The 20,235-nt window shown below is 34.8% G+C and overlaps 1 protein-coding gene and 1 long non-coding RNA gene across 8 annotated transcripts in view; one reads left to right on the forward strand and one right to left on the reverse strand.

Annotated features, from left to right (window-relative positions):
• Positions 1 to 300: 300 nt before the first annotated feature.
• Positions 301 to 20,235, reverse strand: part of LOC134531134 (probable ATP-dependent RNA helicase DDX52) — an 87,938-nt gene continuing 68,003 nt past the window's right edge. For 5 of the 7 annotated variants that reach the window (XM_063366732.1, XM_063366737.1, XM_063366733.1 and 2 more), the window contains 2 exons: positions 9,612 to 9,776; positions 301 to 462 (listed from right to left, as the gene is read on the reverse strand). In XM_063366732.1, the coding sequence (XP_063222802.1) occupies positions 390 to 462; positions 9,612 to 9,776 (238 nt within the window). In that variant the 3' untranslated portion in view covers positions 301 to 389. Of the gene's footprint in view, positions 463 to 9,611; positions 9,777 to 20,235 lie in introns of those variants that run through there. The other 2 variants (XM_063366735.1, XM_063366731.1) reach the window with 1 other exon arrangement.
• On the forward strand, positions 7,569 to 9,465 carry LOC134531138 (uncharacterized). Its single transcript, XR_010074948.1, has 2 exons — positions 7,569 to 7,708; positions 8,001 to 9,465. It is a non-coding gene; the product is annotated as an uncharacterized LOC134531138 (long non-coding RNA).

The following is a 20,235-nucleotide window of genomic DNA, read 5'->3' on the forward strand; positions in this document are numbered from 1 at the left end:
AAAAAATCAGAAGCAAATCAAATAATTTATTCTTTTTTACATTAATCTTCTCAGTGCTTCATTAGATATGTAATAACAATAAGCTGTAGCAATATACCGTTCAAAATTGTAAATAATTTTGTGTTAACTTTTATGTAGGCCAACCATGTTTTTACTTAAGAGAATGCTCTTATGCAGGTTTGTAGTACATAGTACTATAAGAATGCACATATATTTTTTTTGTTTTGACATTAGGTATAAATTATGTATAAGCAATGTGGGGAAATATGGTTTTTACAAACCTCGTTATTACAAAGTAGGTAAATTTCTATCCCCTCAGGTGTGTATTAATGAGGTATCACATTACTTACAAAACTGAAATCATACAAACATTATTACAAATTAGTGCTCTATTTCTTCAATTTCTCTGGAGGCATAACTGTTGCAGTTTTAATTTTCCTCTTTCTGGCTTCCAATCGTTTCCTACAACACAAAAAAAAAATCATTAGCATGGTTGTTACAAACTTGGAATTCTGATTTTTTATTTCTTTTTAAATAAATGTGTCTATTTATCAAAAAACTCTGACACTAAACTGATTGAGCTCTGCTTGAAGTTCACATTTAATATTTATATTGCAACCTTCATCATTAGTTTAATAAACCTCTGATCTCTCTGCAAAATCCACTGAATGTGTATTGTACATATTCACTACAAGTTGCTTGTTATATGATGCATGCTCGAAGTATTAACTTTTCTTGACACTCACATGTGCACACACACACAAAACTACTGGGTGATGGCTGGCATGCATGTTATGAGTGAAACTACACTGACTGGTTTTAGTTCTAGTCAGCTCACTTACGGCAGTACTACTGCTACTGCCGCCATCCGTATTTACAGCCAGTAACTTCATAGCTAAAATAGATATAATAACAGGCACGTGATGTGGCACCACGGAATGCCTACCTTCCGCTTGTGAAACTGTTTTACACATCACACATTGACTGACCTACGTGAATAACTTAACTAGCAACACCAGAGTGCGTGAGTTTTAACTGCCTTAACGATGTTACAGCTACAGTTTCTACATATTCACTTCTTTACCTCTTTTTTCTACCATACCATGTTATTTAATCATGAAATAGCTTTATTAATAAAAGTTTAATTCAAATTACACATTTAAATCTTAAAAAGAAACAAAAAAAATTCATTTAGTCATTATAATTTGTGGCTTTGGGCTATAAAATTGTTTTAATGATTTTTGGGACAAACTCATATTGGTGAAGTTGCAGAAATAAATAACATATAGATTAAGGGAGCTGTGTATCTAAAAGGTTTGGGAACTCCTGGAGTGTATAAACTGTCGCCTTCTCTCAGTGTGTATGTGTGTATCTGTCACTCTCTGCGTGTGTGTCTCTCCACTTGCACACAGAAACCAAAACAAAATTTCTTAGAAAAACGCACAAAATTTCCTCCATACAGTGAAACTTGCTTGAAAAGTTCCCGCATAATAATTTTCCCGCCTATTATGTAGTTAACAAAATGATTCCCTTCCTCACTTATATACATCCCTAAGTTAATTCTTCCTGTTTAAAATGTTAGCGTATATAGATGCTTTCAGCATATAATGTTCAGCATTTGAGGGAAAAAAAGTTTGTCTTTAACTTTTACACTATATAAATCATTAAACTTATAAAAATTTACATATTTCCAAATAATAACAAAGAATTTTTATAACGACACACAACCGTCAAAACCTTTGCCACATGCCGCATGCTGTTAAAGTTGTATTTTTCAACCAATTATCTGCTTGCATTCATATAGACTTTGTGATGATGTTACCTCTGTACACCACATCGTTCATTTGAGGCATATCGTCTGACAAATACACAGCAAACCACCAGCCACTTGTTGACTTCTTGGTATGTCACATGACATAACCAACAGAGTAATTTGTAGAATCAAACACAGTTTTATTGTTTGTTGAGCAATGTAGTAAAAACTTTTATATGCTGGATATAAGAACATTTTAATTTATGTGTCCTTTTATGATTTACGTTTATTGCCACTAGTGATAGGTCAATTCCTGTTTTTTTCCCAGTTCTCGGTTCGGTACCGGTTCTTAAAAACCGGTTCTCGGTTCTAACTTAAAAAAATAAAATAAACATTATTCACACATTATTTATGAGGTGTTTCAAGTAATAAACTATGTATTGTTTTGGCTACAAATACAAGCACTAAAAAGCCTGTGTGCAGACTTACATCTTCAACAATTTACTTTTATAACACTAAAAATAATAACTTATTTGTATTGTTCTGTCCTCAATGTTTTTATTGTATGCTTGCAAAGAAATGCATTGGCATAATGTTTCAGTCTTTAAAAAGGCTATCAAAGCAAATAAAAGGTTTAGTATAGTTTTCAAGCTACAGCAAACACCCCAACCTATTACAAATGTAATATTTATTAGTGAAAAATAATTCTAAATAATATAAAGAACACTTAATAAAACTAAAATTTACTAGTATATTAATCTATAAATTACCTCAAGAAATCTACGTACACCCTCCTTTAAAACATAGGAATAAAAAGAAAATATTTCAATAATGGAAATAAATAAAATGATTGTGAACTTTCAAAGAATTAAATTAATAAATGGTCCATCAAACTTATTGTCTACATCAAATTCAGTTTGTTTGCAGTAAATTACTGCCACACTTCTGATGCTATTTGTTATACAATTTGCACTATTTTGTCAGAATAATTATACTTTACAAGTGTCAACAAGCATTTTGTTTGACCAGTCAACAGTAAAATACATCTAAACATCCATACACCACTTTGCTAAAATATAAACAACTTTAAAAACATTATTTTTTATCATGATGTGTCCGCGGGATCTTCGTCAATGCTATTAACACTAAAAACAAAGACGTGCCACTTTCGAAGCAATCCCGTTTGCCTAAAAGAGAAAGCTATTAGCCATTCTGCTAGATGGCTCCACAGCACTGCACAAAAAGAATAAAATTTTAGAATGCCGAAAATTGTTACGGAAATATTTAAAATCAATCATCAATTATATTAAACAAATATACCATAGAATTTGCACTTTTAATTGTTCTTTATACACCAGTCACCAATACTTACGTGTCAATGACTCAATGAACTGCCTATTTTAAAAACCAGTGAAACAATAATGGCGTCTTTCTGTTCTCATATCTGTGCTGAGGCACGTTATACAGTTGCACACATCGATGAACTACAGTACATCTATAGCACCTTCAACTGTTATGTTTTGATTGAAAAATGTACTTTGTTTACAGATGGACGAGAATATTAAATATTTTCACGTGTAATTTATTTTTAAGTTATAGATGAATATTATTCCACAGAAGTCCAAAAAAATAATTCATATGTGAATTGGACATGAAATGAGCTATTTCATGCTGCAGTTAAGTTGTAGTGAAGGACTATTTTTGTAAAGGGTTTTGCTATACTGCTGGTACCGGTACCGGCACCGACATTTTAGCTGCGGTTCTCGGTGCCGGTTAAAATGCTGAGAACCGTAGGAACCGAGAACTGAGAACCGAGAACCGAGAACCGATTCCGACCCATCCCTAATTTCCACATGTTTCTTCTATCTCTCTTTTATTTTACTAAGAAAAAGGTATAACTGTATTTAGGTTTGTGATCCATGTGGTACTTGTCACGGGTGAATTCAAAGTTATCCAGGGATTGAAAAACAGTGCATAATGACATCTAGAAGTAATGGTGGATCCATTAAACGGAAGGCGTTTTCTTTGAGGAAAAACTGAATATAATATCAGAAGTTTATGTGACTCTTTGGGTACCAAATTTGAAGTAAATATGGGGAAAAAGAAATCTTTAATGTAGACATCTAACTCGAACGGAATAATGACTACTAGTGTTTCGTCAAAACAATGAAAGTTAGTAAATACAAAGAAGATGAAAATTTACTCTTGGCATGGTTTAAGGAGCAGAGGGCACTTGGAATCCTCACAAATGGCTCAATTTTAAGATAGAAAGCTGAACAAATAGGTGTTGAATTTTAGGCTTCGAATGGCTTGCTCAACAGATTTAAGAACAGAGTGGAAATTGTCAATAGAACTCAATTATAAAGAACTTGGAACCAAAATACAGTAATGTATTCAACAACGATGAATGTGGTCTGTTTTTCAACATGCTTCCGGGCAAAACTATGTTTTAAAAGGTGAAACATGTTCTGGAAATAAACAAAGAAGGAAAAGGTGACAGTGTTATTAAGTGCCAACATGGATGGCACTGAAAAGTTATCATTACTGGTAATTGGGAAAATGAAAAAACCCATGACATTTTTACAACATAAAGACATCAACGTGCAAGTATAATTGCAAATAATTAGGCCTGTGCAAATACTGGAGTTTTTGAATGTGAATAAAAATAATAATCTGATCGCATTCAAATTAAAAATAACGAATATTCACTTGCTTACGAATACTTGACATATCATACCTAGAGCCACGATTATATGGTAATGCGCAATAAAACGAAATAACACTGAAAACCGCTTGAAAACACGAAATAAAACGAAATTGTGCGATATCCGCGATATGTCACGAAAGTTCGTCTATCCTGATTATTTACGTTTTTTTTTTCCCATTCTGTAAGGACAATTCACATCTTCAGCACAATCAAATATTTCTTACAGTAACTAGTAGCCATATATATTATATGCGACGGTGATTCATTATAGATTTTAAAATGAAGTCTTGGAATTAACGTAATATTTTCTTTAAACTGTAATCTTGTGTACCATAATAATTTAAGATGTTGATAACTATGATACAATGGCCACCGTTCACTTTCTGTAAATACCAAAATAACAAACGTCCAAAATATGTTTTTCTACGAATACGTTTTTAATCATTAAAATATTACACACTAAACCGCATTGCTTTTACTGTTTATTTAAAATAAAGTACGTAGGCTACGAAAATAAAATTAACCCTGCTTAACGTAACGATTGTAAATAATAAAGAGTACATGTTTATGTCGGTATTAATTTTCACGTACGTATGTTGGTATTCGGTATGCGTTTGTATTCACATCTATTCTCCATTGTTTTGATCTTTCCAGCACGGCAAGTTTTTGCGTATTGAGAGGTTAAATTCTTCCTATGTGAGTAAAATTTTTTTTGATAATGCCTAAAACGAAGGTTTCTGCCAGTAACCGATCGAAAGAATTTTCCAGCGAAGGATTTTATATCAGTGATAAAATTTTAATGTGCAAATTCTGTAACTGCAGGCTAAGACTACGAGAGACGCGATACGCTTGTGAAACATGTCGCGAGTGAGAAACATAAGCGTTTGAGGCAAAACTCATCTGTTAAACGACATCCTTGTCTAAGAGTCTTTAATGCCATTAATTTGCTGTTCAACCCAAGAAATGTGAGTAGGGTTAGCATAGAAGATGCAAACCTACAGATGTCTCTGCATAACTTGCCTTCTGTTTCCCATCTTCCCATTGATACATTCATACATGGCTATGTTGCTTTCAAAAAAATTATTGAGGATGAACTTTCATTGCCAGAAACAAGCCAAATTGATGTTGCAAAGGTACTTTGCTCCCCTAAAGGGGACTACAGTGAATTTGCTCAAGCCAGTTTAAGGGCAATCTGGTTCCCAACATCAAATGTTGATGCAGAACGTTCATTTTCCAGGTACTCACTGGTAGTTAGTGACAGAAGACAACGTCTCACTCCAGAAAATGCGGAAAATTTAACTATGATAGCATTTCAATAAAACCGTCTTAATAGTAACTTTGGAAGTGCTTAATTGTGTAATTTTGTAGTGTATGTGATTGTAATTAAGTCGTGAAATTTTTAGTAGTTATTTAAAAGTTTGAATTTATGAATTTGCAAATGAACTTAACTATCTATGAATTTGCAAATGAACTTAATTGTAATTAGATCATGAGGTTTTAGTGTTTATTAATATTTGTTTTAATAAATTTGCATGTCGTACAGAAAAGCAAGAAAATTTTGCCGTGGGTATTTTGAGCAAAAAAATAAAACCATATAACACCGAAATCTTTATTTCTTTACACCGAAATTTGTCTTAAAATAACACCACAAAATCTTGACTCTAATCATACCTCGTGAGTTGACATAAACCAACGTTCACTGGTAAGATTAAGTAATTTGTGATATATGTATATATGCATGCACACACCTACACACACGCACGCTCGCACACACCCACACACATGCACACTCGCACACACCCACATGCACACTTTTTTTTAATGTTTAATGGGAATAAGCAATGTTTTAAACATGCAACAAGTATTCGTAATTTTTTTTCCAGTACTGTCTCGCTAAACCGTAACAGAAAAAATCACGTAAACAATTCAAACCACGGCATATCCGTCATTTCAAACTTGAAAACAAAATATTATTTGTATTCTTTTCATCACTTGCACCAGAAGCGGGAACAAAATAAATAAATGTCAAAAACCATGGACTACTCCACCCTCCATTGATATGGGTATTGAAAGAAGTTAACATCATAGTTTCAACAGCGTATAAATCAAGTCACAATTGATCTAACACCATGTGATACAGTAGCAGTTTACTTGCTGTATTTATCTATGATGAAACAGATGTTAATAAGTAAATAATGGGTTAAGATTCCAGATTAAATTAGTAAAAATTATGTTTATAATATTGCAATATTACAATAATAAAATTTACCCGGCTGCTGTTAGCAACTAAAACTAGTGAATAACTATGTTATGACTCATTCCATCACTAATTTGGGAATAGAGAAATTTAAAAAAAAGTTTTTTTTTTTTTTGTAAAATAGTTTGCAATGGATTTCACGGTATTTTGTGGTTCTCCAAACTTTTCTGGATCAACTGGAAAATAAGGTGAATACAAATTAATTCTCATTTTTGTTATTCAAATTCAATATTTGTATTCGTGAATAATTTGATAATTGTATTTGATAATAACTAAAAAGGTTTACAAATAACAAGTCTGCGTTGAAGACTGAGAGAGCATTAATGCTAAGATGGGGAGTGGAAATCGAAAGATTGTGCTTTTCACCTAAGAAATGTTTCAGACTGAATTTTCCCCATCAAATTCAACATCCAAGCTACAACCAATGGATTAGGGCATCATAAAAATTCTAAAACAACATTTCCATAAGTGCCGTGTGTTACGACTAATAACAAGGAGGAAAAGTGTCAAAACTAGTGATTACAAGATCATGCATTTCCTAGCTGCTTCATAGGAAATGCTCAAATAAACCCCATTGGCAATACAGTAGAACCTCGATGATACGTTCCCGTTTCATACATTTTCCCGTGTCATACACCGATTAATTTCGGTCCCGCCGAAAGTACTATATTTACAATGGTTTACTTTCCCGGAACATACACTTATAAAACCATTAATTTCCCGTTTCATACGTTTTTACGAAGCGGAAAAATCCTAAAATTCACAAATTTTTTTTATATTCCTCCTTATAAACTCCGTTTTAATGCTTTTATTTTGAAAAACGATCATTGTTTACTTTTGCAAACGTAAGAAAATAACTTTATCTCACCATAGATATGGATAGTATCAGGAAGACTGTGCACTTCGCTAGTAGCATCTATGGCCAGCACCAAGCGAGACTAGTGGCGCAAACAAGAAATGATCATGAAAATGGTGCACGTGCTTTACCAAGGTACAGATCTCATATTTTGTGCAGTCATTTATCTTTGAACTGAATATCCCCGTTTGTTATTGTTTTTTTACGATTGGATTGTTTTGTGTATAATATAATTATGAATTCATATCTTTCAGTAATGTAATGCAATTATTTACACATATGTATTTATGTTTAATCTGGCATTGTGCTGGTATGCTAGATTGGAAAAAAATTTCATTATTACCATTCCCTTTTCATACACTTTCCCGCATCATACACCATTTTTGTGCCCTCCGTTGAAAAGTGTATGACAGGGGTTCTACTGTAGTTACAGAAAAGCAGGCTTTGGTGATCAGCAAGATGATGGTATTTCCGCTGAAAAATCTTTTGAGGACAGTGGATCTGATGCAGGAGCTTCTACATGCAGTAAAATCTGGAAGACTCTTCGAGAGCAACTGAAAATTTCATGACTTTATAAGATTATGTCTTAGTTGATGATGCGGTCCTGCCATGTTAGCCACAAACTGGAGAAGATTCATGTGCACAGTACAAGGCCTGTTTAGCAGAAGATGAGATTGATGATGAAGGTGACTCCCCTTTCATGGCAAAATACCCTGTTTTATCGCATAATCGTCGCACCTATAATTTAGGGTGTAAAAATTTAGATACTAAACCTCTCGCGTAAAAGTCGCATGATGTTTTTGGTCCCGCTATTAGAATCCGAGCGCTTTGTGTAGGTATCTTTTCCATATAAAACAATGTGTTTCAAAGTCAAAATAGAAATCTAATATTTATTTGGACATTACCACTTATTTAATTAACAAAAATACGAAGTTGTCTGATGTGTAAATTTTCTTTTAAAGACGTTTATAAAAGTTATAACCTGTATCTGTTTGTCTGCGTCGCTGCAGTGCACCACTTATAAAAATGTAGCCAGCGCTAGTTGACATCATTCACGTTTTGTTATATCTCTTCCCATATAGAGCGTGCGCACATAGTCGAATATCGATACTGATATCTCGTCGATTGCATGCAACGCACACTCCCTGTCGAGAGCTGAGTTGACATTTGTTGGCCCACACTCTTTCGTAGTGTGTACTACGACGATAGTTATGCGTTAGTTCAGGCTAGCATTCACATTTTGTTTTTCTATTTAAAGTTGAAGAAAGGTTTTCGTTGCATGACTTATTAAGTTAAATTGTTCTGCGTGCTTTTATATACTCCACTTTTTAAATAAACTTACTTTCCATGAATGGGTTTTGTTTTTGTGAATAACTTTACCTAACAAAAAAAAATTTTTTTTCCGTATAAACGCCACACCACTACTTTTCAAACATGATTTTAGTATAAAATGTGCAACAATTATGCGATAAAGCACGGGAAGACCTGAGAACTTGAAAATTTTGTGATGCATCAGATTGAAATAATCTTAAAACCAACTACTCTTACCCAATATTTTACAAAGCAATAAGAGTTTTTTTTTGCTATGATTGTTTAGTTTTGAATACTGATTTCATTTGTGCTTATTTAATTAAATTCAGTTTAAATAATTAGGTTTCCTGATATACATGTATAGATTTTCCAACATGCTGAACGTAATGAGAGAAATAAGTGTAATTTTGAGTTAATTCAGTGTGTCAGAGTGAAATTTGTTTTTATGTTCTAACTGATTTTGAACTATTTCCCTCAAAAATGTTTTTCCTGATAATTTTTTTGCATTTAGTCCCTTGAAAAACATCTTAACAAAGTTTTACAATATTAAATTTTAAAAAATTTTGCACTTAACCTATAAATATGGTTTATATAATTTTACACATTTATTAAGATTTCCCTGTTAATAAGTTTAAATTTCTGAGCACCTTGAGAAAATTCTTAACAGGGTTTTACTGTATCAGAAATGGAGGCAGGGTCAGCAAGTACATTGAACCATAGAACTCACTTCATGCGGCGAGTCTTTTCAAGTTCATACACCGGTGTCGTGGAGATGCTGTTCCGCTCAGGCGCGGTCTTTTCCAGCCTCCTCCGGACTCGCTTGCTGGCCTTCTTCATGTTCAGCAAGTAGTCTGGGACATCCCCCCCTGAATCCTTCACGATGCGGGCAATGCTGTAAAAGGGACCCTCACACTTGTTAACAGTGTAAAACAAAGATTGCTTTAATGAATTAAATGTAAGCATTTAAATTTCTTCTAATAAAAAAAATTTATTTCAACTATACCATAGTCCCGCTAATACAGACCCCCCTCGTCAGGGCATCCGCTAAATCTGGACAGGATTAAAAAAAAAATACATATTTACTAATTTTTAACGTTCTTAGTTCCTAAGTAAAACCTTACGTCTATGTGTACATTAGTATTAAAACTAAAAGTTTTATTTATAAAGAAAAAAATATTTTTATAATTTTACCCCAATCTAAAACTTGTATTACAAGCATTTTAAGTAAAATTTAATCATTTAATCCGCACTTTTGATGATGCGGGCAGGGTTCAGTCCCTACTAGTCCGGATTAGCGGGACTCTACTGAACTAGTTACGATCAGAATCTAGTTATTTAACTAGGTATACTTTTAACTCAATAGTGTGTGGCACATTCATAGTAGTTGTTACGTGAAACTTTTGCAATATTGTAGCCATATGCTATTCTAAACTCTCCAAGGGCTTATTTACCTGGAGCTACTTTGCACTCGAGGCCATGAGCTTAGGAGCACCATGAGCGACACTAGCTCGCATACCAAGTGCTGCATCACCTCTACACGGCTCTAGACTTTCATTGTGCTGTATTAAACAATAGGACTTGAGGTTTTATTGTAAGGGAGAATGGAAGGGCAGTCAACAGGTAAGCCAAAGTGTTGTCTGCTCAGGTATTCCATGATGAAATACAAAACAACCTTGTCTGATTTTGTTCTGCGCGTGATGGTCCTCATCAACTTCCCTTGGATTACCTGAGGGAGGGAGAGCATCACCTGTCGCTGGATACAAACTTACAAGAATAGTGTTAAATACTAAAATAAAATAAAAATTTTCTGAGCATTTTGGTTTGATGAGATAATTTGTAAGTGTTTTTCTGTATGTGCAACGCAAGGAACAGTCTTCTTTTTAGCCAGGCACGAACATGATTTGTCATAAGTGGCTGCCCCAAGCCCTGGGAATTAAAATATGCAAAATTGTAAAGTGAACTTTTAGTCAGAATCATTGAATTTTACTCATGTGCACTGCCTTTTGTCAAGTGCTGTTCACGAGTCAACGAGAATCTACGCTTCGAGAAACTGCTGTGAGATGTCCATTGGCAGTAAACATTGCCGGCAGCAGGTGTCAGAATCATCACGTCACCTACAAACTGAAAGTTGAAAATTTATTGTGCTGCAAATAGCAAAAATTAAAGTTGGTATCCTTCAGGTTAGATAATTTGCTGTATCAAAACTTGTAACTGACTGTGAAAGTATTTGGTGTATTTTATTTTGTGGACTACAGGAATGTAAACATGGCAGACATTAAGGTTGCTAAAATTCTAGTGAACTATGCTCAGAGTGGGGGGGGGGGGGGGGGGGGGGGAAGTTGAGTGACATACAAATTCTTCAAATTTTGAAGAAAATATTGGACGAATACAGACAGGAGTTAGGAATTAAATGGATAAAATAATACAGAGACAAGCTCGGCACCTTTTGTCATGCGCTCGTATCCTGTTCCAGCCCCATAAGCAGAGGCCACACAGAAAGCTGCACCAGGTGGCCAGACAGGATAGTCTAGTTCGCGATGTAGGAGAGATGCTGTTGGATTTGAGAGATGATTCAAATGATAATAATATTCTGCTGGCTCTCAAAGTATGTGAACGTAAAAAGAAATGGGTTCATGAATTAAATATAAAATATTTTTTGAAGAATTTCATATTATGAAGCAGTTTCTAGTGAGGATGAAAACAAATTTATCAATTTTTCAGGATAAATTCTACTAAGTTTGATAGCATCCCCTTATAATCAAATCCCAGGCACTGGCCTGCATATCTTGCCTTCTATATTCTTCAATAGATATTTCATAAAAATGGATATTTTCATAATCTTTCCATTAACTTTTCCCTCGACTTTACTATTTAAAGCACAATATTGAGAGAAATTAAACTTCATAAAAAGCAAATGCAGAAGTACAGCACAATTCCGTGCAAAAACATAATTTCTTTTATCTGCACATGCGCAAAGCCAGCGATGTTTTAGAAAAATAACTGAGAACCAAACAACTGGTGATGTTGCCAACATAGCGAATATAGAAAACACAGCTTTGTGTGGCCAGTAACACCCGAGATGCAGATGGCTATAATTTATTTGCCTAGTGAACATAGCGAGATTAGCGTCGTGTGTGACCGTAGCTTTAGATTACTTAAGGCGTAACGTTTCGAGCAGAGTCCATACCGCACTAGGAGTTTCCCAGACGCCCCATCCCCCCTTTATTGTTGCTGTTCTAAGAACATGGTGCTGTGCCAAGGCTGAGCTCTCCTTCCCTTGCCCTCCTGAAGATGTCCCAAAAGCCATGTTGCACCCATAGCACCGCCTCAGTGTACCATCTGTAGGATACGGAAGGAACTAAACTATACCTCCCCTTCTTGTAATCTTCAAATCTGCCTATTGGGAGCGCTACCTTTCAGACATGGCTGGCTTTGGCTACCTTCCCCTCTTTAGGCAGCTCTCGCGAAAAACAATGGCCCCTGCCAGTGGAGATTTCTGGATCCTTCCGCCACGCCTTCGGGCCAGGTTTAACTACACACTGCCCCTCCTGCTTTCAACATTTAGTCTCCAGTTGACCATAGCTCAACATTATCGGCTGTCTTCCATGTGATTTTGATAAATTGCAGTGACAGTGCGTAATTGGCATGTAGTCAGTTAGTGCGGAGATATCCCCCACTACTTTTCTTCTGAAACTATATAATTTAGTGAAGTGAATAAATTTTTCCTGGAGCCTCTTTACCCTATTTTGAATTACCATCTCATTAAACATGCTCGCGCGCCTTTTAACAACCACATCACTTGTAAGTGGAAATCAATAACTATTAGTATACCTTAAGTCCTCACTTAGTGGTTGACCTCACGGTTGGTTCTTTGGATTTATTATACTTTTAATGTGGCTATTATCTGTGTTGCAGTAGGTGTACGTACCCGAGTATTTAAGTCTCCGAAATTCCCACTTTGGTCTTCCCTGCATAGTCTTAGCAAGCCAATCGCCCATGCCTAGGCATTTCTCCACCTCTTAAGGACATTGCTGACCAGGAGCGAGCCAACCCTTTTATTCCTCAGCTTCACTGCTGGCCAGCTGGCATCGCAAATCTGCAGCTAAGACATCTACTCATTTATGTATTTATTAATAATTTATTAATAGTTCCAAAGCAAAATCTTTAAAGCTTATCATGCAAGTTAAAATACTAAACACTTCTTGTACCAGCCGAACATTTATTTACAGTACCGGTCAAAAGTTTAAGCCCACTGTGTAAAATAATAAAATAGCATCGATAGAACCTAACATTTTGCCGAGAAATATACGTATTCAAATTTTTTGCAATATTCTTATACATATAAGTAAAGAATACCTACAGCTGCGACGATAGGCTATGTTTAGTTTAGGTGTTATTAATTTTTAAAGATTTTCTTGTAACTACAAAATTACCACATTTTGTGACATACAAAAATTTTTGTGTCCTATACTGTTAAAGTTACATCTACGTGGAATTTTTTGTTGGCATAGAAAAGTGTGCTTGTCAGTTTGATTGAATAAAAAAAAATCCGAAAAAAATGTCCAAATAAAAGCCAGGCACATTTATTGAAAAAAAAAAAATATTTAAAAAAAGAGCACTCTTTTACATGATATTTAAAAATTCATAACTTAACTATCGAGTAAGCTACAGAAGCCTGCTTTCTTCCTGCGCGTAGTTTATCTTCTGCTCAACAGATAGCAATATAGTTCACATTTTGTGCATGTGCGGTGTTCAGAGAAATTTTCACCAGTTTGCAGCCTTGTCGCAATACGGAAATTACTTGACCAGTGTTTGTAAACAATGGGTAAGCAAAGTGTGTCAGACAGTGTTAAATGGAAAATAATCGGTATGAGCAAGTGCGACAAAACCCATAGACAGATTGCGAGGCTGTTAAATGTAAGTAAGACATGTGTGACGAACACTATTCGCAAATATCATGCGATCGTTGCCGTGAAAGACTTGCAGTGCAGCGGACGACCGCGAGTCACGTCGCCACGCCAAGACCGTACAATCGGCATGATTGCTAAAGCAAATCGCCGTGCCAGTGTTCCACAAGGTCTGCACTAGTATTACCCACTGCAAAAGCCATTGCTAACTGTAAAAACACGACGTGCTAGAATTTTGTGGTGTCGTGACAAGAAAAACTGGGGTATGGAGCACTGGGGTAAGGTTTTGTTTAGCGACGAGACTCGTTTCCAGCTTTTTCCGTCGCGCAAGGTCCGTGTTCGCCGCACACCCTTCAGAACAGTACCTCCCCGAGTGTTTGGCCCCTGTTGTGCAATGCGGAGGTGGTGCCGTCATGGTATGGGGATGCATGTCAGCTGCCGGGACTGGAATTCTACGTTTCCTTGAAGGGACTATGGATTCAAAAGAGTACATGTGCACACTCAGTGAGAACATGCTGCCCTCTGGACGCAGGCTCCACCAGGGTTATTTGCGTTTCAACAGGACAACGCACCTTGCCACAAGTCTCGTGCAACCATCGCCTGGCTCCAGGAAAATAAAATTGCTGTTCTGCCATGGCCTGCTCGAAGCCCAGACCTCAGCCCAATAGAGAATATGTGGAATATAATTGGACAGCGTCTTGCATCCTATCAACCGACATCGGTAGCAAAACTGCGCCAGAAAATCTCATTAGTGTTGAATGAGATCAGCCAGATGTGCCTGAAATTGGTCAGTAGCATGCAATCATGTGTTCGTGAATGCATACAACACAATGGTGGTTCTATAGACTACTAGGCACTTACAATAATGTTTTCCATACATTGTATAATTTCTGTATTGCACTGTATTCACATTTCGTGGATGTAAATTAAAGTTTTTCTAACTTAATGGGGTGGTCTTAAACTTTTGACCGGTACTGTATGTTACTTAACTTTTTTAAATTGAAGTTTCATAAATTTTTATATCAATAAAAGAAAACAACTATTGGCTAAATTATAATCAAAACACATTAATTATGGATTTAAAGTGGTCTACAAAAATAATGTATGCAGAACCCTGTTATAATGTTTTCAAGGGGGCAAAACAAAAGAAAAAAACACTATCCGCAGGAAATATCAATTTAACACTTGTTAGTGTTTCAACATTATACCAATGGACTCATCACCCTATAAAAATAAATATAATGTTAAAAAAAAAAACAAAAAAAAAAAAACACTGATGAGTACATTTAATACTCTAATTAGTCTAATTTGCTTAACTAAGCCAACAATTTTTCTTCAAATTTATCGTGCTTCCAGCTTCTATTTTAGTTGTCTCTAAAGACACGCTGCCACTTTAATGTAAAATTGTCTCACGATTAGTGACGATGATGTTTAGTGTGGAAATGTCCAATTCCTTTGCCACTTGAACAGGTGTTTTTTTGGGATTCCTATTAAACTCTATCAACAATAGACAACACCCCCCCCCCCTTTTTTTTTTTTGCCATAGTATCAAACTGAAAACACAACAGAATAGCAAGGAAAGAAAAGATTTTTTTCTCTCCCCAAGACAATGGTGCCAGCAGACGTGTAACTGCAAACGTTAAGTACCTTCGATGTATCAAATACACAGCATTAGCCAGCACTAACATGCAGCGCTAGTGTTCTGACACAGTTACATTTTGTTTCTGCATTACAATCCTATTTGAACAATCTACATATACGGTATAGCAATGATTGTAAACAAAAACTTATGTAAAATGTAAAGTAAATGGTTTCACATGTTTAACTTCACAGATGGGATTAAGTGTTAAAATAGTTAGGAAACTAATATTTTTTTTTGGAATTATTGTATTGAAGAAACCAAAAATTATAAGCAGAAATGCACCATTCATGAAATGCTATAAACAGGAAACAAACACATTGTTCTTATGGGAGAAATGTTGGGACTTATTAAGTCTTACAGGCTTGGTGGTTATTGTTTACAAGGAACCCTGTACTACAAATTAATACAATTCACTAAAGACCGCATAGACCCGAGATAAGTAGAATAATGCATTTAATCCATCATTTATTTATCTAAATTAAATGTACTCATACCTTTGTCCTACGTGGGATCTCCTGCAGTATGCAGTATCTTCAGAAGGATGAAAAACTGTAATTCATTGCAAGAATTTACAGAAGGCATGACATGACGTCATTAGCATGGAGTGTGCAGGTATAAATTCAGGCCTCTTGCCAACAGCTGACAGAGGGGGAAGGGAAACTAGGTGGCTGGCTGCGGTTGTTCCAAGATTGTGCAGCTACACCCCAGCAAAAGCAGATGAGAAACACGTGTGAAGAGGGGTGATGGAAAAATGTTCCAAATGTAAACATGGTATATAATGACACCCCCATGGTGATATTGACAGTGTGGGTGACAACCAAACAACCCTCTCTTGACTTCGAGGCAGTGGCCAAGAACAGAATGTAAACAATGTATGAATAATTTTTGATAAGTGTGCGCGAATGCTGATAGTTGTTTACATGTTTTTACAATTTGTGTTAACTAAGATATTTGAAAGTTTTATGTGTATATATTGCAAATAATGTTTGTGAACTTTAATAATGTCAGATCTTATATTGATATATAACCAGATGTAATCATAAATAATTTATCGATAAACACAGGAAAAAAAAACCTTTATTGAAATGTTTAGAAAATAAGTTGAAAATTTTACCATGAATCATTCTACAATACAGAATTCCCCAAACAAACAAATTTCACAATTATCGCTAGTTTTTGACGTGACAACGTCTAATAAATCAATGAACGCCGGCTGCACGCACGAAAAAGTGTCCCACTACGGATGTTCCTGTTTGCTCATTGTACGCATGCGTGGCATCTCTCTTCATGCTCATTGTACGCATGCATGGCATCTCTCTTCCACTCGATTGGAACGACCATCGATTTGACTTTTCAATCATATTTTCGTCGTTTGAATTATTAATATTATGTAATTTAACGATCGTACACCGATTTTCAGCACAATCGGTATGGTTATTTAAAAGTAATGTATGAATATTCAAATACGTTTTGAACCAACAATGGTGTTTTACAGTTACACATAATAATTCAAATTACAACCGGGATCTTTTGCACAATGTTTTAAAAAATATTGTAACACCTCATAAATAAGTTTGGTGTATTTGGGATGCGTATTTGTTATAAAATCGAGTTATTAAAACAAAATAATATTATTCCCCTACCGTGAACTAAATTTTTATAAAGATATATATATCATCTGAAACTATAAATTATCAAATATGGCCTCGTGGCTGAGCGGTCAGCAGCACTATTTTCTAATCGTAAGGTTGTCGGTTCGAATCCCGGCAGGTGCAAAATTTTTTTTTGAACTTGTTAAAATAAATACGGCGCACGTAACATTTCAAAAGTAATAAATATATTTGAATAATGAATGTAAATAAAAGTAAATTTATTAATTAAATTGTACATTTCATTTCACTCCTTTGTATCCGTACAAAATAGTGATAATTCCATAAAAATGATTGAATTTTATTCATAAAAGTATGCAGAGGTAGATTTTATCATACAAAAGATAGAAAAATTTAAAAAAATTCTTCCTCAAAGAATATAATATTTTTAATGCCTAAATGATTTGGTTGCAAAAACCTATTACGGCTCAGTCTCAGGCCGAATATGATATTTCCTTTTCCTCTGGATCAATCATTTCAATGTTTTGTTATGACGTTGTCACGTTAAACTATCGTCCGTAAACTGACTTAACAGACAACCAATTTTTAATCGGTTTCAGAGAATACTTGATTTGGATGAGAAAATAGCAAATATGGAATAAATAATTATTGTTCCAGTTTTGGTATTTTCCCAATAGAGTTCGTGCTCACAAAAAAAAATTCAGAAAATGATATTGATAAGGCTACTATTTGTCCTGAATAAAACACAAATATGTATTTTTAATGTTGCTAACCAAACCAACAATTAACACCAACTGACAGTGTTTTAAATTTAGCTAAGCTAAACTCGTAACAATCTAAGCCTCTATATTCCCCAGCCTTTCAGAGCCATTTTAAAACATAATATTTTTCAGTAATGCATTAATGTGTTTTATCGCATAATCATCGCACAATTTATACTAAAATCAAGTTTTAAAAGTAGGGGTGTGACTAGTATGGAAAAAAAAAAGTTAGGTAAAGTTATTCATAAAAACAAAAACCCATTCATGGAAAGTACATTTATTTAAAAAGTAGGGTATACAAAAGCACGCCAAACAATTAAAAATAATAAGTCAAGCAACAAAAACCTTTCTTAAAATTTTAAATAGAAAAACAAAATCTGTGACCCGAATGCGAGCCTGAACTAACTTATAACTATCGTCGTAGTACACACTTACCACGAAAGAGTGCAAGCCATCAAATGTAGTTAACTCGGTACTCAACAGAGAGTGCGCATTGCATGCAATCGGCGAGATATCAATATCCAACTACGTGTGCACGCTCTATACGGGAAGCAACATAACCTAACATGAATGATGCCAACTAGCGATGGCTACATTTTTATAAGCGGTACACCGAGGCAACGCAGACAAACAGATAAAGATTATAACGTTTAAAAACCTCTTTAGAAGAAAATTTACACATCAGACCACTTCGTATTTCCGTTAATTAAATAAGTAAGGAAGGGGTAATGTCCGAATAAATATTAGATTTCTACTTTAAAATACATTGTTTTATACAAAAAAAAATACCTACACAAAAAGCTCGGAATCTAATAACGGGACTAAAACATCATGTGACGTTTACGCAAGAGGTTTTTATCCAAATTTTGACACCCTAAAATATTGGTGTGACGATTATGCACGTGCAACGATTATGCGATAAAACAGGTATATTAGCTGCTTATAGTTCAAGGCCATACTGACCAAGTTTTGTATTTATATTATATCATTTGGAATATTCTTGTAATTAATTTTCATATTGGATTATTTTATTTAAAAAAAGTTTTAGCTACATTCTTTCTATTTTTCTCAAGATTCGCTAGGCTACTATTTATTTAAGTGTGATTTTCAATATCTTATTTCCCTTAAATGTTATGTTTAGAACTATATTCTTACCTATGTGTTTCATAGTGTGTTGGTGATGTTTTTAGAACTTAGGATAGTTGTTTCTGAGGGGCAAAAAAAAAAAAAAAAATGCACGACATAGAGGCGCCAAAAAGATAGACAACACTTCACTGCATCCTGTGTTAGAGTGAGACACAGACATTTGCCAGGACTGTGAGAGAGCTCTCTGAGTAGGAAATTACAGAATAGTAGTTTTAAGAACAATCTTTGTAGCCAATAGGAAGGCAGTGCTTCAGGGGAAGTCCCCATTTTGTACTGTTTTGTGTGTTCTGCATTGTGATGTGTCTCGTTAGCTGTTGTTCAAGAACTGTGCCGAAAGGACGTGTGGGGGGTGGTGGCTCACAGATAAAAGTGAGTTAATGAAAGCAGATGATTTTCCAGGTCGGGGCAGTGTCACAAATGTATTTCAACCATCGTTCTCATCATTTACTGGACTTTTAGCTCGAATTTAGGCTACAGACATACAGCATAGGACCGGGTGGTCTGCTGGCCCACAGGGATTTATTTCCAGTGCATCTTCGTACATAGACGATGGAGTCACTAGGGACATTATTTCGTGAAAGCACATGACTGTGAGTAGCGATCTTTTGGACAGATCGTGACACATGTAAATTTGGGACGTGAGAAAAATACATTGCAAAATTTATTTGAAACTCTCTTATTTCAATTCAACTAGTAACAGTCTTCACATATCATAATAATCAACATAACTTAACACCCAACTCCCTGAAATTTCATGAGATATTCTTCTAGTGTTTATGTTTGTGCAAGGAAAAATCGTCATCTTAGCCAGGCACGATTCTGACTTGTTACAAACTAACCAATAGTTCCTGCAGGTTAACAGTACGGCCTATTTTATATGCAGCTAACATAAACTAACCATACATTCAAATGTTAAAAATATAACAATTGGTTTTTCATATAAGGATTTTTTTAAAATAGTTGAGTGTTAAATGTTATTAAATAAAAATGAGGGTAAAGCGGTAGTTTTATTTTAAATGTGGAACACTATTACATAATTTATTAATAGGGGCGGTGAGTTCAGAATAAAAAACATTAATTAAAAGAAATTTTTTGCTTGTGAAAAGCAACTACATATTAACATTCGATTCAACTTCGCACAAATAGTTACTATTCGCTTCATATTTCAATTGGCAATGAAAATTTGACCATTCCCACAACACTAATAATAAAAAATAAATATCTATAGGGTGCAATCAATTATGAAAACATGTGCTTCAACTTGCTTTTATTTCAGACCTGAACA

Source organism: Bacillus rossius, chromosome 3 (assembly GCF_032445375.1).
Source record: "Bacillus rossius redtenbacheri isolate Brsri chromosome 3, Brsri_v3, whole genome shotgun sequence".
In the NCBI taxonomy this organism is placed as follows: domain Eukaryota; kingdom Metazoa; phylum Arthropoda; class Insecta; order Phasmatodea; family Bacillidae; genus Bacillus; species Bacillus rossius.